The sequence below is a fragment of the Biomphalaria glabrata genome, chromosome 10 (assembly GCF_947242115.1).
Source record: "Biomphalaria glabrata chromosome 10, xgBioGlab47.1, whole genome shotgun sequence".
Classification (NCBI taxonomy): Eukaryota; Metazoa; Mollusca; class Gastropoda; family Planorbidae; genus Biomphalaria; species Biomphalaria glabrata.
This window is the reverse complement of record NC_074720.1, coordinates 8,368,120-8,388,397: the sequence shown is the minus strand read 5'-3', so window position 1 is coordinate 8,388,397 and position 20,278 is coordinate 8,368,120. Positions and strand designations below refer to the sequence as shown.

The window sequence follows — 20,278 nt, the reverse complement described above, 5'->3', positions numbered from 1 at the left end:
TCTTAAAATAACAATTTCGCCTTTTTTTAAACATGCCAGTGTCAGTCCTGCATTTATTCGGTTTTAAGAGTTAAATCCTGGAACTATACTAGTAGAGTTCCATGGTTAAATAAATAAATAGACTCTCAGGGATAGTTTCCGCACCGTCTTATCTAGAAATTATTAGCTGGACTGATTGAATCATTTTGTATCAAAATACAGAACTATATAATACTTATACGCTTTTTATGCATAGTATCAATACATATCTCTCACTAGATCCAGTCTTCTAGAGAAATATTTCCCAAAGTGGAGTACGCGTACCCCTGGCTGTATGGGTAAACAGCTATAGGGGTACGCGTTGCAATTCAATAACTATGCTGATTTTTGTAAATACCCATGTATTATGTTATGTTTTATAAATTAAAGTGTGGTGGGGGGGGGCGAGGGGTACTTAGCATTACACAAATTATAAATGGGGTACGCATAGGTCAAACGTTTCGGAAGCACTGTTCTACATTTTATAGTTTCCCAAGTTTAGATCTATTTCACCAAACTAGAATTTTCCAAACAATGAGTAGATTTATACATGGGCGTATATCAGTCATTTGTTATTAAGAGCAAAACGAATTTGAATATTGTCCTCACAAATAAGTAATTGTTTTTTGTTTTTTTTTAAAGCTACTAGTTAGTTGTGCCACCATACAATGGCATGCAAAGTGTTGGTTATGTTGCTGAATGGTCTAGAAATGAAATGCAGAGTGTTGGTTATGTTGCTGAATGGTCTAGAAATGACATGCAGAGTGTTGGTTATGTTGCTGAATGGTCTAGAAATGACATGCAGAGTGTTGGTTATGTTGCTGAATGGTCTAGAAATGACATGCAGAGTGTTGGTTATGTTGCTGAATGGTCTAGAAATGAAATGCAGAGTGTTGGTTATGTTGCTGAATGGTCTAGAAATGAAATGCAGTGTTGGTTATGTTGCGAATGGTCTAGAAATGACATGCAGACAGGGGCGTAACTAGGGATTTGGGGGCCCGGGGGGATTGACCTCTTTGGGAGCCCCTTGCATTTTGACATTCGACATATGTCATGAGATAATGTACGCAAAAATATATAAGCCCCAAATCAAATTGGTTCAGTATATCAGTAAACTTAACAAAAAGTAATCAAGACTCTTTTAATGAATAATACCTTTGTTTATAAGTTAAATAATGCACAAGTGACAAATGTAAATTGATATCGCTTCACGTCGTGCATTCTGTGCAGCAAAGACATCTATAACATCAACTATATCGATACTTCCTAGTATTTGTGACTTCACTGACATTAAAGCCATGATAAGCCTTTCTTGTGTCATTGTGCTCCTGAGATATCTTTTGATGAACTTGAGCTTTGAGAATGATCTCTCACATGACGTTATAGAAGTGGCCTGAGTTGCAGTATTCGGAAGAGGTTGTAAAGTTTGAGCACACGTAATTACCATTGTGGTGAAATAGTTGCTATTTGTTTATGTTTGTGTAACGTCGTGAGAATGTGTTCACAACATTGATTTAGTGTGCTACAGTCCAAGTCTCTTTCGTCAGTTCATGTGTCGTTCTAGTTTAATAAAGCCTTGTTTTAGGTTACTCTTCAGTGTTCCTTTATTTCTTATTACAATTTATTAAACTAGAAATTTTCAATTTCATGGATCTATGTGCCTCACGTATCTTTTTTGGATTTTCGTTCAACACTATTCTCAGTCTGTAAGTAAAAGTAGTAATACCAATGGAACGTCTATTTAGGCCAAAAGAGCTGGACATAGAGCATAGCTCGCCATCGGCTGCCGAGAAGTGGCTGCACTGGCTGAGAACATTTGAGAATTTCATCTCCTCAGTCTCTCATTGCGAGATTGACAAAAAGAAATTACTAGAAAACTACGTTTCTTCGAGCGTATTTCAGTACATAAGTGAGTGTACAACGTTCGAAGAATCAATTAAAGTTCTACAAAATGTCTACGTGAAGCCTAAAAGCGAAATTTTTGCACGGCACATGATAACTCTTTGTCGACAAGAGAACGGACAAACCGTTGACTCCTTCCTACTTAAGCTTAAAAGTATGGCCAAAGACTGTGACTTCAAAGCTGTCACCGCTGAAGAACACAGAGATATCTTCGTAAGAGACGCCTTCATTACTGGACTGGCTTCAAACAGCATAAGGCTGCGACTCTTAGAGAAATCTACTCTAACTCTACAGTGCGCCTATGAAGAGGCAAGACAACTCGAATATGCCCATAACCATGCCATGGCGTATAACATCCACTCTGAAACTCCCTGTGGAGCTAGCGCCGACGAGGAGAGCCTTTCTCCAATGACAAAAGTAGAACACGAGGTGAGTGCGGCGACTAGTAAAAGATGTTTCTTTTGTGGAAACAGCCCACATCAACGCTTTAGATGTCCGGCCCGTGACGCTACATGCAACTTGTGCGGTAAGAGGGGCCATTTCCAGAAAGTCTGTAAATCGACCAGACAGACACTCAAATCTACAACCTCAGCCATAGTGAAAGCAGATGATGACACGTCTCGGACTACAACCGTTGGATCTTCCTGGGCATCGACACCAGCGTCCGGTCTTACTAAATCTACTATTTCAATACTCGTCAATGGAGTACCATTGAAGGCTCTCGTAGATACGGGGAGCAGTGAAAGCTATATATCTTCTTCAATTGCTAAAAGGTACAAATGGAAATTAGAAACGTCCAGAAACAGAATCTACATGGCCTCTACACATCTTTCTCGCACTACTCACGGCCATATTTTCGCTAAAATAAAGTACAAAGATGAACAATATGAAAGTGTTAAGCTCTCACTACTAGATGGACTAGTATCTGATGTAATCTTAGGGCTAGATTTCATCAGCCAGCACGAAAAACTGATGATCCCATTTGAAGGAAAACGAAGCACTCTCCAGGTCTGTACGCTGAAAGCTGCACGAGTTGAAGCCCCTCGCCTCTTCGCTAATCTGGCTCCTAACTGCCATCCCATAGCCACTAAATCTAGAAAATATTCTATGCCTGACTCCAAATTCATTCAAACTGAAATCAAGAGACTTCTATCTGACAAAATTATTGAGCCTTCCACGTCCCCGTGGCGAGCCCAGATAATTGTAACAACGAATGAAAGGCACAAAAAGAGAATGGTTATCGACTATAGCCAAACCATCAATCGATTCACTTACCTCGACGCGTATCCCGTGCCAAAAGTGGATGAACTGGTGCAGGAAATATCTAAATACTCAATGTACAGTACATTTGACCTCAAAAGCGCTTACCACCAGATACCTATCAGGGATGATGAAAAGCAGTACACGGCGTTCGAGGCTGGCGGAAAGCTTTATCAGTTTTGCCGCATTCCTTTTGGAGTGACAAACGGAGTCGCCGCATTTCAAAGGACGATCAACACAATAATTGAGGAGGCAGGGCTACAGGACACGTTCGCTTACGTGGATAACGTTACCATCTGCGGACTTGACTCCATTAGCCACGACCAGAATCTACAGAGATTTCTCAATGCCGCTAAAAAGTACGGTATCACCTTCAACAATGATAAAAGTGCTATTGCGACTAATAAAGTATGCCTCCTAGGCTACGAAATCTCACAAGGGCAATTAAGACCAGACCCCGAAAGATTTCAAGCATTGAGAAACCTACCTCCACCACAAGACATGAAATCACAAAAGCGGGTGATTGGACTACTGTCCTATTATTCTCAATGGATCCCAAATTTCTCCAACAAGATCCATTTATTGGTGAACAACAAAGCCTTTCCTCCCCCTGAACAAGTACAACAAGCTTTTAAACAGCTAAAACCTGAACTTGAAAACGCTGCTGTGTCGACGATAGACTACAATCGACCACTAACAGTCGAAACAGATGCCTCTGACATCGCGATTGCCGCCACTCTTAATCAAGACGGCCGTCCTGTCGCCTTCTTTTCAAGAACACTCACTAATAGTGAACGCAGACACTCAGCAGTGGAAAAGGAAGCATACGCTATCGTAGAAGCCCTGAGAAAATGGCAACATTACCTTATCAGTAGACCCTTCACATTGGTTACAGATCAACGCTCAGTGTCTTTTATGTTTGACCAGCAGAACAAGGGCAAGATCAAAAACGAAAAGATTCAAAGATGGCGACTGGAGCTTAGTTGTTTCCAATATGACGTCGTATATCGACCCGGGAAACAAAACGCTGCGGCGGATACCTTTTCAAGGAACCACTTTGCGTCAGCAATGACTGGAGAAGACCTCAAACTGTTACACAACAACCTCTGTCACCCAGGGGTCACGAGACTCCTCCATTTCGTTCGGACTAAGAACTTACCTTTTTCCTGCGAGGACGTCCGCAAAGTGGTAAACCAATGTAAAACTTGCGCTGAACTGAAGCCTAGATTCTTCAAACAGTTTTCAGGCACCCTCATCAAAGCTACCCAACCATTTCAGAGAGTAAGCATTGATTTTAAGGGGCCACTCCCATCTGCTACTCACAATAAATACTTATTAACAATGGTGGATGAGTACTCACGCTTCCCATTTGCCTACCCATGTCCCGATATGTCCTCATCCACTGTCATAAAGTGTTTAAATCAGCTGTTTTCCTTTGTTGGGATGCCAGAGTACGTCCATTCTGACAGAGGCACGTCCTTTATGTCGAGGGAGGTGCAATCCTTTCTGCACGAGAGGGGAATAGCTACAAGTAGAACAACCGCCTTTAATCCTTCAGGCAACGGACAAATTGAACGACTAAACAAAACTCTATGGAACGCTGTTACTTTAGCACTGAAAGACCTCGATCTCCCGATCTCGAGATGGGAGCTTGTCTTGAACCAGGCCCTATACTCGATTAGATCATTACTATCTACGGCAACAAACGAAACTCAACATGAGAGAGTTTTCCGGTTCAACCGGAAATCCTCCTTCGGGATATCTATCCCCACTTGGCTATCTAGCCCAGGTAGAGTGTTGCTGAGAAGAGAGAACCGATCTTCAAAGTATGATCCTCTCACGGAGGAAGTCGAATTGCTGATGTGCAACCCCCAATATGCTGTCGTACGGTTGCCCAGCGGTAAAGAGGAGACGGTCTCTCTAAGACGCTTGGCTCCCACCCCCTCCCCATCCACAACAACAAGTGAACCTTCGTTCTTCCCTCAGGGTGAGGATAATGAATATCCTCCAGAAACTCAAAACACGGAAGTACCAGTCAACACCCCTACGGTGATACAAGAAAGGAAAGAACCCCTGGTAGGCTCTGAGGACCTCCGAGCGCTTCCTCTTGAAAATACCCCACTTGACGCTCAGGAACTCACTAGTGACTCCCAAACTGTAGAACAGGATAGTCAACCCCGTTACAACTTGAGAGAGAGAAGAACCAGACCGAACTATAGAGTCTAGAGTTGTTCCTTTATTGCACTACATATGTTCTACATAAACTGGCATTGTTTATCTCTTGCTACTGATACTAGAGTTTACTTTTCACTTACTTACGTACATGTCTACTTACTACACTATTTGTTAATATTTAAAACAGAAACTATTAATTGTTTATAAGTCATACAACAGATACTGGTTTTTAGGTTTCTTTGCATCACCATTCACTATTGTTTACAAGAGAAATTAATATTTCGACACTATTTATTGATCTATTGTATTACAGGCACTGGCATTCTCTTTTATTTATGCTATTGGCCTACTATATTACTATACTTGCTATTTTAATTCTAGGCGGGGTGAATGTGGTGAAATAGTTGCTATTTGTTTATGTTTGTGTAACGTCGTGAGAATGTGTTCACAACATTGATTTAGTGTGCTACAGTCCAAGTCTCTTTCGTCAGTTCATGTGTCGTTCTAGTTTAATAAAGCCTTGTTTTAGGTTACTCTTCAGTGTTCCTTTATTTCTTATTACAACCATATGAAGCCTGTTTCCTCAATATGTCTATTGGTGATTGTATAACTGTTTGTTGATGAAAAGTGCTCGTGCATCAATGACATCATTGAAAAAGCGATTTGTCATTTATTTCATCATGCCTGAGCTAACCAGGAAAACCAGTGACTTGGCAGAATTTAAGTCATTGGTTAATATGCATGACTAAATGCATGACGCGTAGGACGTAATCATCTTCTTTTTTGAAGTAACGTCTGTATTATATAAGATAAGATAAGATACAAACAGGAAAAGTAGCACAGTTTGTCATAAGCGGGTCTTCATCTAACAGGTGTCTTGGTTCAAGAAGAAACCCAAAGGTATCCATTTTCTTTCCAGCCTTTGAAATCTGCCCTTCATCTCCATATGAAATCTGTCCAGCACTTCTGTCGCAACGTTTGAATTGCAGTTCTATTGACAGTCCTACATCAGAACTCAACTCCCCATCAAGTCTTTTCTTTCTTCTGGTTGTTTTGATTACAAACATGGCAGAAAGCAGTTGTCATAAAAAAAAACATTCAGCCCCCAGATCTTACATTATAAAGACAAACGGAAAAACATACAGAAGAAATCAACGCTTTTTGAATAAGAGGTTCTATGATACCGATGAAGACAATGAACTGCAAACTGTTGGAACAACGTCTAGAGAACTTGTTGTGCCAGTCAAGACAACCAGAAGTGGACGAATTGTTAAAGTTCCTAGTAGACAGGGCCGGCCTTAGGCCACTGCAGCCTATGCGGTCGCAGTGGGCCCCGCGCTTTCAAAGCCCCCGCGCTAATTCTAAGTGTACATTATTAAATTAAACCATTATAATGTATATAAAATAACAGGGTTTTCGCGACCCCCTGATTTGCCAGGGCCTCCAAGAAATCTCATGAAAAGGCAAAATATACGATAAAGTCCTGAACTTTTTTTTGAATTTATTCAAATCTCCTGAAGAATAGACGAAATTGACATTTTGGGTGCCTATAAATAAAAAGTGGCATTGCGAGCTTTCATTTGATAAAAATTTATTGCAAAGACGAATAGGCCTATTTTCTAATTAAAAAAAAATTAATTTGACATTATGCTCATCCCTACCCAGACTAGGCCTCGCGCGATCCGTTTCGCATAGGGCCCCGCAAATGCTAGGGCCGGCCCTGCTAGTAGATATTACACTTAAGAACTTAAAAAGGAAGGGTGTGATAATAACTTCAAAAGGAAGGATGTGCTAATATTATATGATATTACGTCATTGTTTGTTGTTTATGTTTTGTGCGAAAGCAAAAGGATTAGATGGAAATAAAAATAATTAGATTGAGGAAAGATGAATAGAGGGGTAATAACTCGAGTGTGAAGTTTAATTCTGAAATTATAGACGCCAAACCCGAATAATGGACTATTCTAGCATTTCTTAAGAATAACTTTTGGATCTGTCATACTCGATTCTGTAAATTTTGCTTCAAGGTTAATTAGTGTAGCCATAAAATACTCGCCATTTAGATCTATTATTAGTAAAGGTAACAAGATACCTAGAATTCGCTGTATATCATGCAGTTTTATTCGTGGCAACAACGTTTAAAATGTAAAACCAACTTTAAAAAAAGACTTTGATCTCTGTGGGAAAAAATATTTGTAAAATGTCAACAAAGTTAACGTACTGATAGACCTAGATCTAGGTTTAGTCTTTGTGATAAATTTAATCCATAAATGTTGATAAAAAAAAGACACCCGTTGACACTATTTGTCAATCAAATAAATTAATTTATGTATTTACAAATAAATTTCGGACACCCTTTTGGGTCCCCCCCCCCTAGGTGGGGACCCGGGGGGATTTTAAAATTCTCCCAGCCCTCCCCCCCCCCTTTAGTTACGCCACTGCATGCAGAGTGTTGGTTATGTTGCTGAATGGTCTAGAAATAAATGTTTGATATGTAAATGAAAAAATATTGCATGATGTCACGTTAAAAGGTTTCTAAGAAATAGACATTTTCATGTCTTAACCAGTTTTTTTCTTTTTTAATTAGCATAAGTTGGCAAAGTGTCACGTGCCCATTTTAACCAATAAAAATAGAGGCAGTGGGCGTACATTTGTAAATACCCGGATCTAGAAGGATTTTCTTGCATTTAAAAATAATCTAGATTGTTTATTATTTCGTTTGAGTGTCGAGGAGAATGATTAGTAAATTAAATTTTAAAAGAAAAAAAATCAATGTTGTTAATTTAGCTGATTTCTGAGATCAACTCCGTTATGTGAGTTTTATTTGGTTTCAGTTATACGTTTTATATACATACATATTTTTTTTTTTTTTGGAGGTTTCTTCAAGAATTAAGATAATTACATACAAACACAAACCTCATGCAGACAAACGCCCTACGGCCCGTTCCTAAGGGGTGTCGTGCAGGTGACCGGTCACTTCATCCCCGGTCACTTCATCCCCGGTCATTTCATCCTCGGTCACTTCAACCCCGGTCACTTCATCCCCGGTCATTTCATCCCCTGATCACTTCATCCCCTGGTCACTTCATCCCCGGTCATTTCATCCCCAATTAAATATTTTATATATAAATATGATTCTGTAGAATGCTTTTTGACATTTTATGACTTGTTACGAATGCGTTTATTGTGTTTCCTCTTCCACTTTGTTTTCTTAATGAGAAATCTTATATTATATTGTAAATCTGGGTGTGTACTTAGCTATAGCGCTTCTATTGGATGTGGGGGTTGTAATATCATAATATTATCCGGATCGAAGGCCAAGGTTTGGTGGAAGTAGTAAAAAATCATTTGAGAGTTAGAAGTGCGATTAGAATAATTATGATCATGCCGCTAATAACTTATCATCAAAGGCCAAGCTGTGCTGAAGTACGACCATGTTTTACTTTATTTTATTTTTCAATCGCTCTTTCTTGACAATGGGCGCGTCTTTTTTAGCCTTGAAATAAGGTTTTATTTTTTTCACCGAGTTCACCCATCCGCGGGATATCATGTCGCCTGTATGTATAAGTTTTGCTTTAATTCCTTTTAAACATTAACGTGCTACAATTTTGTCATTTTAAAATTACAATTTGTTAGATGAAAATAATCAGATGATGAAAATGTCAGGGGATGAAACGACCGGGGATGAATTGACCAGGGGATGAAATGACCGAGGATGAGGTGACCGAGGGATGAAGTGACCAGGGGATGATGTGACCAGGGGATGAAATGAGGGGGGATGAAGTGACCGGGGATTAAGTGACCGGGGATGAAATGACCGGGAACCGTCGTGCAACAGAGAAACGCTGTAATCCCATGCTACAGTTAATATATGAGTTCATATGCATAATGTACCAAACCAATCCTTTATAGATTAAAATTGTAGTGGGCTTCTTCGGAAACTGTTCCCCTCTTTTAGGACACTCATCCATTTAATTTTTCCACTATATTAAATCCATACTCCATATTTCACATAGCAACGAACCAAAGTTGACAGACATTGAACGCGACATTTAGTGACGTGACGGATAGTGGGTTTCCTTAATTAACTTATCTTATAAAATGCAGACGTTACTTCAAAAAGGAAGATAATAACGTCCTACGCGTCATGCATTTAGTCCTACATATTTACCAATAACTTAAATTCTACCAAGTCACTGGTTTTTCTGGCTGGCTCAGGCCACCTATCCATGCTCTAATAGCACTAGGGAAGAAGGAGTATTTGTACAAATTTGTCCTAGCTTTGTGTCTTTCTGAGTATTTTATTAGATTATGTCTTAGTATTTCAAGATTATGGTTCAGTGTTTTATGTATAATTACTACTTTACGTTTTTTTCTCCTGAAGGCTTTCTAAATTTAGTGATTTCACTAAAGGTGTTACTCTAGTTAAATGTGAATATTCGTTTGTTATGAATCTCACTGCTCTACTTTGTGTGTGTTCTAATTTCTAAATGTTTTGATTTGGTCTGTTTATGTTAGTTTTATTCAGTTGGTATTAGGATTTCAAGGTGATAACATCGATTAATGACAGATACGCGAGTGTGGCCCTATCTCCCGTGAGTGCACATCTACAGTAACATGACCTGGAGTTACTTCTTCACTGGATTATGTGATATTTTTTGGTGTTCAATTGTTTGCATTTATAATATGCAGAAGTATGTATGCTAGACTTGTGTATACTTATATATAAGTCAGCTTATCTATCATTATTACATGACATGACCCTGATCCCAGGTACAAATAAAGTTGCTATTTAACACCATGAGGCGCGGTGGCTGAGCGAACTGGGGGTCCAGTGTTCGAATCCTGGTGAAGACTGGGATTTTTAATTTCGAGATCTTTGTGCACCTCTGAGTCCATCCAGATCAAAAAGGGTAACTGTCAATAGTTTGGGAAAAAGTAAAGGCCATCGGTCGTTCTACAGGCCACATAGCACCCTCGTAAACCGTAGGCCACAGAAACAGATGATCTTTACATTATCTGTCCTATAGACCAGAAGGTCTGGAAGGGGAACTTTACTTTTACCATGTCTTTGTAGCAATCATGATTTTCGTTTCTCCAAACAGTTTTCGACATATATTCAATTTGACCTTTGCCCCACGAATTCGAGTTCTCTCCCTTCGTGACAAACTCTCCCTTTAAATCCCAAAGTTTGCTATTTTATTTCCCCCTCTAATTCAATTTCGTCTAGATTTTTTTTGATTTTTTTAGCGTTTGTCTCCCGTCTTTCGTCACGAGAAGGCTACGAAGAATCAACTTGTGGTCATTTTATGTTTTCATGTTTTGGACAATAAATCAATACAGTATACTGGACTCGATCACCCTTTACTCTAAGTGCAAACACAATCATTCTTTACTTCAGAAATAATAGAAAAAAAAAGTTGGAAGTCAATATACATGTTTCCTTATCGAGCAGACGAAAGGGGCGCAAATGATGTCATAATTTATGTATTTATTTTGCAGCTCATTTATTACAAATATTTTTTATTCATATTCAACTTATACTACACGAAATGTAGTGCACAGCAATATTAACGCACTGTTAAATCTTTGTTTTTCTAAATGCAAAAGCAATCCACACATAAAATGCACCTGACCTTTCTAGATGGGCCAAACGCTATTTAATAAAGGAATGATTTCACCCGAAACATGCCGTTATGGTGCGGGTAATTTTGGCGCAAAATGTTTAAGACACATTTAGTATGCTCAAAATATTATTCATATAAAAAGAATAATACAAATCTATATTTTTAAAAGTGTGTTTGACTCTAATTGAATTTTTTTAGTAAAACAATGATGCAATTTTCTTTTCAAATACATCATTTGCCCTATAGATCGCAGGGTCTGAAATCGGAAGTGGCTTTGCAAATACAGCAGGGTTTTTTAGTCTTTGAACAAAAGACCACCCTCGTAGTCACTTGTAGTCGCTGGGTTGTTCCTCTAGTCATCTAGTTCAAATAGACCGCTGTAGGCGTATATTATAAATGCTGGACTTGACAATTAAATAGAACAAGGTTGTTTGTAAGCAAATATGAACATGACGTTCAATGACAAATAGAGATGGCTTAAAACTTCAATGTAAATGTGATCTTTGTAGAGATGCACGCCAATAGTAATATCTTGAAGAATTGAAGCAAAACACAACTCACTCTAGACGCTTCAAGTCTTTCTGTCACACGTCTTTCTGTCACACGTCTTTCTGTCACTCGTCTTTCTGTCACATATCTTTCTGTCACATGTCTTTCTGTCACACGTCTCTTCTGTCACTCGTCTTTCTGTCACTTATCTATCTGTCACAAGTCTTTCTGTCACACGTCTTTCTGTCACACGTCTTTCTGTCACTCGTCTTTCTGTCACACGTCTTTCTGTCACTCGTCTTTCTGTCACACATCTTTCTGTCACACGTCTTTCTGTCACTCGTCTTTCTGTCACTCGTCTTTAACTTGAAGTCCCCCACTTCAACTTTCACCCCTTTCTTTAAAACCTCAACTACGACTGACTTCTCTGTGATTACATCAGAATGTATTCAGCAAATAAAAAAAAATATATGCCAAAATTTTACTCATGGCTTCATCAGAAACAGGCATACACATTCCATAATAGCCCTATATCAGAATGTCGTGCACATCTAGAGAAGCGCAGTTTGAGAAACGCTGAATTGTTTGGCCTACTCTTCATTTTCTCATGAACGTGGCCTGACGCTGATGGGTTGTGGCATATATCGAAACGCTAATTCAAGATTAACACACACAAAAAAAAAAAGATTTTATTAGTCATTATTTTAAGTGGTAGAAAAATCTATACTTTTGATCAACCCCCAGACCATCTGTCTCACTGCCTCTACGTAGTCAATCACGATCTTGACTATTTGCCTTCAATCCACTGTCGACGATCCATAGGAAGACAAAACAAAAACAGCCAATCAGATCGCACAGTTTTTTGTCGTTTTTTCTTGTGAAACAACAGGAAAATTAAATTTCGCTAGCTCCCTGTATAATGATGCCACCTTAAGACCCGTATTTTTCTAAGACCCTATACATCTGATGAATGCGTTTACATGTCTGCTTTATTTTTGTATCACCTACTCAAAGTTAAGAAAATATAATTTGTTACTGATATATTTTCAGCAGATCAAGTTTCATTCAAGAAATATATCAAGATGTCCAGACTTAGCATGTGATATCACGAACTAATTTGTATTTCTTAGTTTCAAGTTCTTGGTTTACTCTAACTTTCCGAGAAACATTCCATCACACTCACACACATATACACACACACTCACTCACATTCTCAGTAATGAAATCCATAAGAATACAATAAGTATAAAGATTGAGTATCTCAATAAATATCATATTGCTTCCTCTACTAATATACACCTGAGCCGACCGTCCCCTTAATCTAAATATTCATGTGATACTGAAACATATTAAGGTATTAAGTTTATTGTTTCGTTTCTCGTGGCCTTCATCTTTTTATCTTTTCAAATATAAAGCTATTGGAGATTTTCATAAAATGGAGGCAAATTGGTAAATAGCGAGCTATCTTGGCGTATCCGGTGAACAGAATGAGGAAGTATTGATAAACTATACATTTTAACTCTTTCTCTTCTAATTGACGATATCATCGTTGATTTGAGCTTATTCAATTAAATTAACATTTGATTGCATAAACTTTACTTAGTTTTATATAAAAGAGCATGCAATCCCCTTTAATTAATAACCAAATAAAACACTTTCTGATAAGAAATGACAAAGTTATTCAAGCTTAGTCCTTACAGGGTAAAAAAATACTAATGAGAAAATGAAGAATTCTATCGGAACGTGGAGAATTATTACGGAGAGAAAGAGTTAAAACCATAGAGTAATTTTTTAGCTTACTCATTTTTTTTTTAGGAACTAATTTAAAAGCAAAATTTCTTAACAAAGAGATAAAGCGCAAATGACTTCACCTTAAGTATGAAGATATCTATTTGTGAACATTATATTGATGCTCTGGTCTTATGCCAAGCTAATGGATCCTTTGTTTTGTTTTCCAAGATTTGGATGTTCCTTCAGAAACGAAGAACTAAGAACCACGGTGATGACTGGCTGAAGGCTCAACGATCAGGCCGTAATGGGGAGAGTTTAGTTCTGGGCAAATTTAATGAAAAACATCTATTTAGAGTATTAAGGGAATACATTTATCTTTTTACGTCTCCCAACAATACTGACCATTCTCATGTCCAGTGTTGGACTTCAGCTCAACTCTAACATCTTAAAATAGTGACTCACAATGAAAAATACATTTTAAAAACACGTTCGAATCGAGTCCATTTTCCAGTGTGTTTTTTTTCCCCACTGGACATCGCTTTTGCTGACAAAACGTAATGAAAGGCTTCTAATCTTGTCTTTTAATGCTTGACCCCAATCGGTGCCATTGATTCACATTGTTTTTATGTCTTGTAGCATGAGTTCGCATTTCCTTGAGTGGATTCCTTCAGCCCCGTAACGCGACAATTCGGATTCGTATTGATCAATTAATCTGTTCTGTCTGAGCTTTTTCGAGTAACAGAGAAAGCTGGTGGTGACACGTGGCTTTGTTGTTTGTTTTTATTTTTACTTGTCATCTTTCGTCCACGCACTCTTCTCGCCCTATGCTTTTTCCGGAAAATTAATTTTTGCATCACGATTCATTTCCTCGATTTGATTTTGTGTGTGTGTGTGTCTGTGTGTGTGTGTGCGTGCGTGTGTGTGTGTGTGTGTGTGTTCCGCGAGACATGCTTTGTTCTCTTTAACATTTGCAGTTTTGACCCACGTGATGTATCGTGGTTTTTCTTTGTGACATGTGTGCAATGTATTATATTTTATTTTTTTATAAAATATGTAACAATTATTTTAAAAACACCACAATATGAATTGTAAAAAAGAAAAGAAAAATACAAAACCAATTTTATGTCAGTTCTTTAAGAAAATAAAGATGTGATCACCAAGAACATAGTCCTAATAGGGTCTCATGCGCAGCAAAGTGCAGATTTTATAGAGTGCATAGAGTTTCAGGGAGAAAACAATGTAAATGTCCCAACCGATTTGAACACCAGGTGTGTGCTATCCGCTGGACCAGCTAGGTCATTGTAATGTTTGTTCCGGAAAAAAATATTCAAAAGGAGATCGAGTTGATTTAGGACATCAGAAGTGAAAGCTGCCTTGATGTGGGGCATTTGTGGAGGACATTGTGTTGATTTAGGACATCAGAAGTGAAAGCTGCCTTGATGTGGGGCATTTGTGGAGGACATTGTGTTGATATAGGACATCAGAAGTGAAAACTGCCTTGGTATGGGGTATTTGTGGAGGACATTGTGTTGATATAGGACATCAGAAGTGAAAGCTGCCTTGGTATGGGGCATTTGTGGAGGACATTGTGTTGATATAGGACATCAGAAGTGAAAGCTGTCTTGATGTGGGGCATTTGTGGAGGACATTGTGTTGATATAGGACATCAGAAGTGAAAGCTGCCTTGATGTGGGGCATTTGTGGAGGACATTGTGTTGATATAGGACATCAGAAGTGAAAGCTGCCTTGATGTGGGGCATTTGAGAAAGATCAATGGAGGTGATGTTCCTTGATGTATGGCATCATGAGAAGACACTGCCCCTGTGGAGGACATTGTGTTGATATAGGACATCAGAGGAGGAGGAGGAGAGGAAAATGTGAAGGACAGAGATTTTATATAGATTTGCACTTGCTTTAAAAACACACACACAATGAATATGTTGAACAGCAAAATATGAGCTATTTTATTCTGAATAAGTCTTAACTCGATTGAAGCATAATTTCTTTGATAGAAGAAAGTAAATCAAGGACGACGCATTAAGACTCTTGACAAGTTAGTTCCTATTGCTGGTGGAGTCTGACAGAGCAAATGTTCATTTTCAAACCTTATTACCAGTTTGCTAGTAGGATAGAGTACATGTGATGGTAGAAAAAAAGCTTTCGTATCTGTATCTAAAATATGAATTATAAGTTGAAGCAAGTTTTATATTTACATTTTTTGACATTTTTATTTTTTTGTATTCACATTCACCTATCTCTTAGTCTGGTAAACTGTTGGGGCACCACACAAGTTCTGTTCACCGCCTTTCTCCATTCCTCTCTTTCTGTTGCTTTGGGTAGAATTTCTTCCAATGACAGGCCTGTCCATTTTGTATGTTGTCTTCCCATCGCTTTCTCTTGTGTGCTCTTCTTCTTCTTTTTCCTGGTACTGTTCCTGGAGGATAGTCTTTGAGAGACCTGAGTACCTTGTGATATGGCCATAGAGTTTATTGTATCATTATGATTGTTAAGGTTTATGAATATAGACTTCACCATTACTGTACTGCGTTTTCTCTTAACAGATTTTAAAGGAAAAAAATGCGTTTCTTAGACGGCTACTTTTTATAACATTGACGTCTTGTCATCTTGGAACAGTAACGTCCCTTTCTCTCTCTCTCTCTCTCTCTCTCTCTCTCTCTCTCTCGTTTCAATCAATTTATCGGATTTTATTTGAACACTACAGTATGTCTGTCGCTTGTAAAAATTAAACAAAAAATGAATTAATGATTGCGGTCAGCGTCAGTCTAACTCTGTCGGGCCTCAATAAGGTCGTTTGAACTTCTTGTCCTGAAGTAAAGTTCATATAATTTTTTTGGGGGGCGTCAACTTTTGAGTATAAATTTCATCAGTTTCTAACAGTAATTCTGGTTTTTCCACAATATATTTCGAAATGTGGGAGGGTTTTTTTTTTGTAAGTAGTAGCCCGATGCTTATATTTTCTTTGGTGTTGATAAATCCTGGCATAGTCCATCAGTATCGCCAGTCATGACGTCACGGGTGCTACTACCAGGACATCGATTTTTAAGACCACTTCTCTTTGTAGTAGGACGAGAACACTTGGGAGTGTCTCCAGAGTAGGACTTTGTAGTCCGCGTCCTAGTTCCAGGCTCACACTTGTGTTGTCAACACATACTTGATGTCTCTTTAATGGAGGTTCAAGTTCTTGAAACAAATGTTTTCCTTGTTGGTATTCTAACGTCTGTTCAACCTTCGTTTATTTCTCGTCTGCTTCTCAAACGATGTCGTTCTACCCCCAAAATAGGGCGCTGGGCGCCGCGGTTGCAATAAAATAAAGGCTGTTAGGCGATTCCGAGATGTCTTATGGCTATGCAGATAAGTCAAACGGAGGTAGGCTAATACTCAAGTAACGAAATCCAATAACACAGTTGAAAGGCCAACACTAGAAGTGAGTCGACGCTGATAGTGGATGCCGAACAAAACGTTTTATAATAACGAAGGGAACCATCGAATGTCGTCAATATAAATGTCTACGTTCTTAAAAACTGCCTCTCTCTAAAGCCTTCAGAAGTAGTCTGTTTACACATCGTTATTCTTCATCAAATGACACGATTACAACTTAACGATTTGTTTCATAGAAAGTGAAAGTTTTGACTTAGAGACAATGGCGCAACTAGTAAAAAAAACACAAGTCTAGGACTACCCTCTATCTACACTGAATAAAATAAAAGATATTAATTGAATCATCTCATATCGGGACGGTTTGTTATGCTACCATTTACAGATATATTATGGAAGGGAGAGAATTATATATAGAGAGAGAATAAGAGAAAGTTGGACTATATGGTTAGACTAATTTGCATATTTTCATATAAATTGTCTAGAGCAGTGATGCCCAACCTAATTCGACTTGCGGGCCATTTTAATTTCCGACAATCATATCACGGGCCACATGAACGAAAAGGTACAAAAAAAGAATTGACACTGACCTGAAATTATTTTATTACAAATCCGTGGATCTAATACACTAATTAATGAGATATTTGAAGTTGTCAGAAAATGGCTTCATTTCTCCACTTCAAATATGAACAGCATTGTAGCCAGCTTTACAACCGACTCATTTTCTTGTCGCTATTTGGTCAATATTCCAATCAACCCCCCACCATCTAGGCTTTAAAAAATGTAACAATCTTTTATTCGCGACTCAAACCAAGAAAGTCGTCAGATTCGTTTTATAAAGCCGTTTATATGTTGTTGTTTTTTTTTAAACATCCACACATTCTTTACAAATAAAATATGTTGGCTTAATATCCACACAACAACAAAACGTAAAATGAGTACACTCTTCCTGTTAGATTCTATAGATTCTACATTCAGAGTCCATTTCATATACGCACAAATTTTAAAGGTCATTGACCAATCCATCAGAGAAACTGTGAGGGCCTTAGCGTAGTTTTTCTTTGGAGGGGGGGTGTTTCTACGCTTTGTGCCGACTTCTCGGCGGGCCGGATTGAACCACGTCTCGGGCCGGATATGGCCCGCGGGCCGTATTTTGGGCATCACTGGTCTAGAGCATGCATACTTCGTCGCTAAAGTTAAACTTCCCCCTTTCAGACCTTGCGACCTACAGGGCAAAATGTTTATATGGTCAACGTTTGACGAGCAGGGTGTCATGTGGCCAGCACAACGACCAACCGCCTTTGTCATTAGTAATAAAATTGTTCACTTGTTCCCAAAGTTGAAAAGAGTCATCTAACATTGCATGCATGTACAGCGGAAGTGATCAATTCATTCAATGAAACTCTTCACTAAAAGAAAACTATTTTTTTTTTTAAATCTCGTTTTACAAGCAAAGTATTGAAAGATGAAGTGATAAAAAAGTATCTGTCCTGGTTATCTGCCCTTTCTCTAGCCTCTACAGTCATTTTACGACAATCAAATGGCTCACTGGGTTACGGCAATCCGGGCAACTCTCATCGTGTCTACCACCTCTTGCTACTGGACTTTTATTTAATAGCCACTCTATTACACTGCCTCGGTCATCCCCTACACTCACACCCTACTAACAAGTACTGCGGTCACAGGGCGCCAGAAACTATTCATTCGGTCCTACTTATTCATAAAAACAGAGCAAGCAATGAAATCTAGTTAAGTCTGGGGGATGGGGCATAGCTACTCAATGTTAGCTTATGTATTCCTACACTATTCCTCTCTCTCTCTCTCTCTCTCTCTCTCTCTCTCTCTCCTGTCCTGCTCCAACCCAGAAGTCAAAAGGGCTTAAATGGATTCTGTTGACCAGCCCGTGCTGGCGGAAATGTAATTTGAGATGTCTCTATTTCTTAGGCCACCTACATCACGTGACTCTGATTTTAAAATAAAAACAACTAAGTCATGTGACCCCACGTATACGTGACGACATTAGCAAATGGGCTGCTCGCTGTTAGGTCAAGAAAGTTACAGCAATGTCATTTACGTCACGTAATTTAAACTCGAAAAAAAAAAAGGACTACTTTGTGCTGCATTATATGCTGTTGTTTTTCCCAAACTTCATTCAGCAGATACTATTATTATAGACCCCATATCTCTGTTAACGATACAAAATGGTGAACCTTTTTGTAAATGATTTCAGATATCTAGTGCTTTTTTTTTAATATCTTTTATGCTAATTGTAAATTCTTCATTAAATCTGATGTACACCATTTTGTTGAATCCTAGTCTTACAAAGTTTTGTCTCCCCTAAGTAAAAGTAAGTTTTGGGTAATGATGTCTGATGAGCGATGTCAGGTGAACTGTGTCTGATGAAGTGTCTGAATCTATTATAATAAATCTACAGCAAACACTCAACGAAAGGAATACGAAAGGAATTGAATACACAAGAAAGATGATGCTTACTCCAAGCTATCCCGACAAGATCAACGTCTAATCTTTCTACTTAGGACCGGACACAACAGAATGCGACAACACATGTACCGGAAGCTCAAAATTGGAACCAGTGAAATCTGCCCATGTGGAGTATCACCAGAGAATGCCGACCACGTCCTCCGAAACTGCTCTCTATACCAAGAGGCCCGTACAAGATACTGGCCCCAAAACACCCCCAAGAGAAAGAAAACTATATGGAGAGCTTCCTGATTTGGAAACCACTGCGCAGTTCATCTCATGTATTGGTCTACTCATCTGAACACTCCAACATAAAAAATGAGAACGAAGAAGAAGAAGATGATGTGTTTATTATCAGATACAAATAACACAGACTATCAATACACAATGAGCCTTGACTTTAGTTTCACCAGTCCTTTCCCTACCTAAACCTTAAAGCCGACCCACCGACACACTTCTCAATGTCGCTCCTTGTCCTCAGCCCTGTTCTCTGGTAGCACGAAGAACGGCTCTCCAGACATCTCAGACTCCTATCTCTTTCCGATCACTTCAGCCGGAACTATAAGCGTAAGCAGAAACAGTTAAAACAAAATTATGTCTGAATGATGATTAACGAATTATTCCTGAAGAGCGATGTCTAATGAATGATGTATAATAAATGATGTCCGATGAATGATGTATGATGTCTGATGAATGATGCCTGTATTATGGCTGATGAATGATGTCTGATGAATGATGTTTGATGAATGGTGCCAATATTATGTCTGATTTATGATGTATGATAAATGATATATTAATGATGTATGATGAATGATGTCTGACGAACTATGTTTGATGAAGGATGTCAGATGAATGATGTCTGGTGAATCCTCTTGACTCCTAGTAGTATCCTAGCAGGGCGTAGGGCCACAACAGTGCTTCAGCATTGAACTTCATCATTGTTCTTGGCAATTTCCATCACGTCTTTTTCTCTTGTTAGTCTGATCTCTACTTTTGCATTGGTCTCCCAGCTTTTCTCTTATACTGTGGGTTCCAGTCTAGAGCGCTAAAGGGCAGCACGGAAACCTTCCAGATACCCCTCCTTCTCATGTCCCTCCATCAGGGCTCACTAAGCATGCTTTAGCCAAGAAAGAAAGATGCGCTAGATCAGTGTTTCTCAACCTTTTAAGTCCGGCGAACCCTTTTAACAATCCCCCACT

The 20,278-nt window shown here is 38.7% G+C and overlaps 2 protein-coding genes across 2 annotated transcripts in view; both read left to right on the top strand.

Moving 5' to 3' along the window:
- LOC129928728 (uncharacterized) overlaps window positions 1-20,278 on the top strand; it is a 196,617-nt gene that overhangs the window by 11,710 nt on the left and 164,629 nt on the right. The window lies entirely within an intron of this gene.
- Window positions 1,470-5,887, top strand: LOC129928727 (uncharacterized). The gene is made up of 2 exons (XM_056044459.1): window positions 1,470-4,553; window positions 5,424-5,887. The coding sequence occupies exons 1-2, from the start codon at window positions 1,747-1,749 to the stop codon at window positions 5,560-5,562; spliced, it is 2,946 nt and encodes a 981-aa protein (XP_055900434.1). The 5' UTR covers window positions 1,470-1,746; the 3' UTR covers window positions 5,563-5,887.

Bases quoted from the DNA above. Each gene is read 5' to 3' on its own strand.
- LOC129928727 (XM_056044459.1), top strand. From the start codon at position 1,747: ATGGAACGTCTATTTAGGCCAAAAGAGCTGGACATAGAGCATAGCTCG. The intron at 4,554-5,423 runs CTACCCATGTCC...TTCCTTTATTGC, and splicing joins TACTCACGCTTCCCATTTGC to ACTACATATGTTCTACATAA.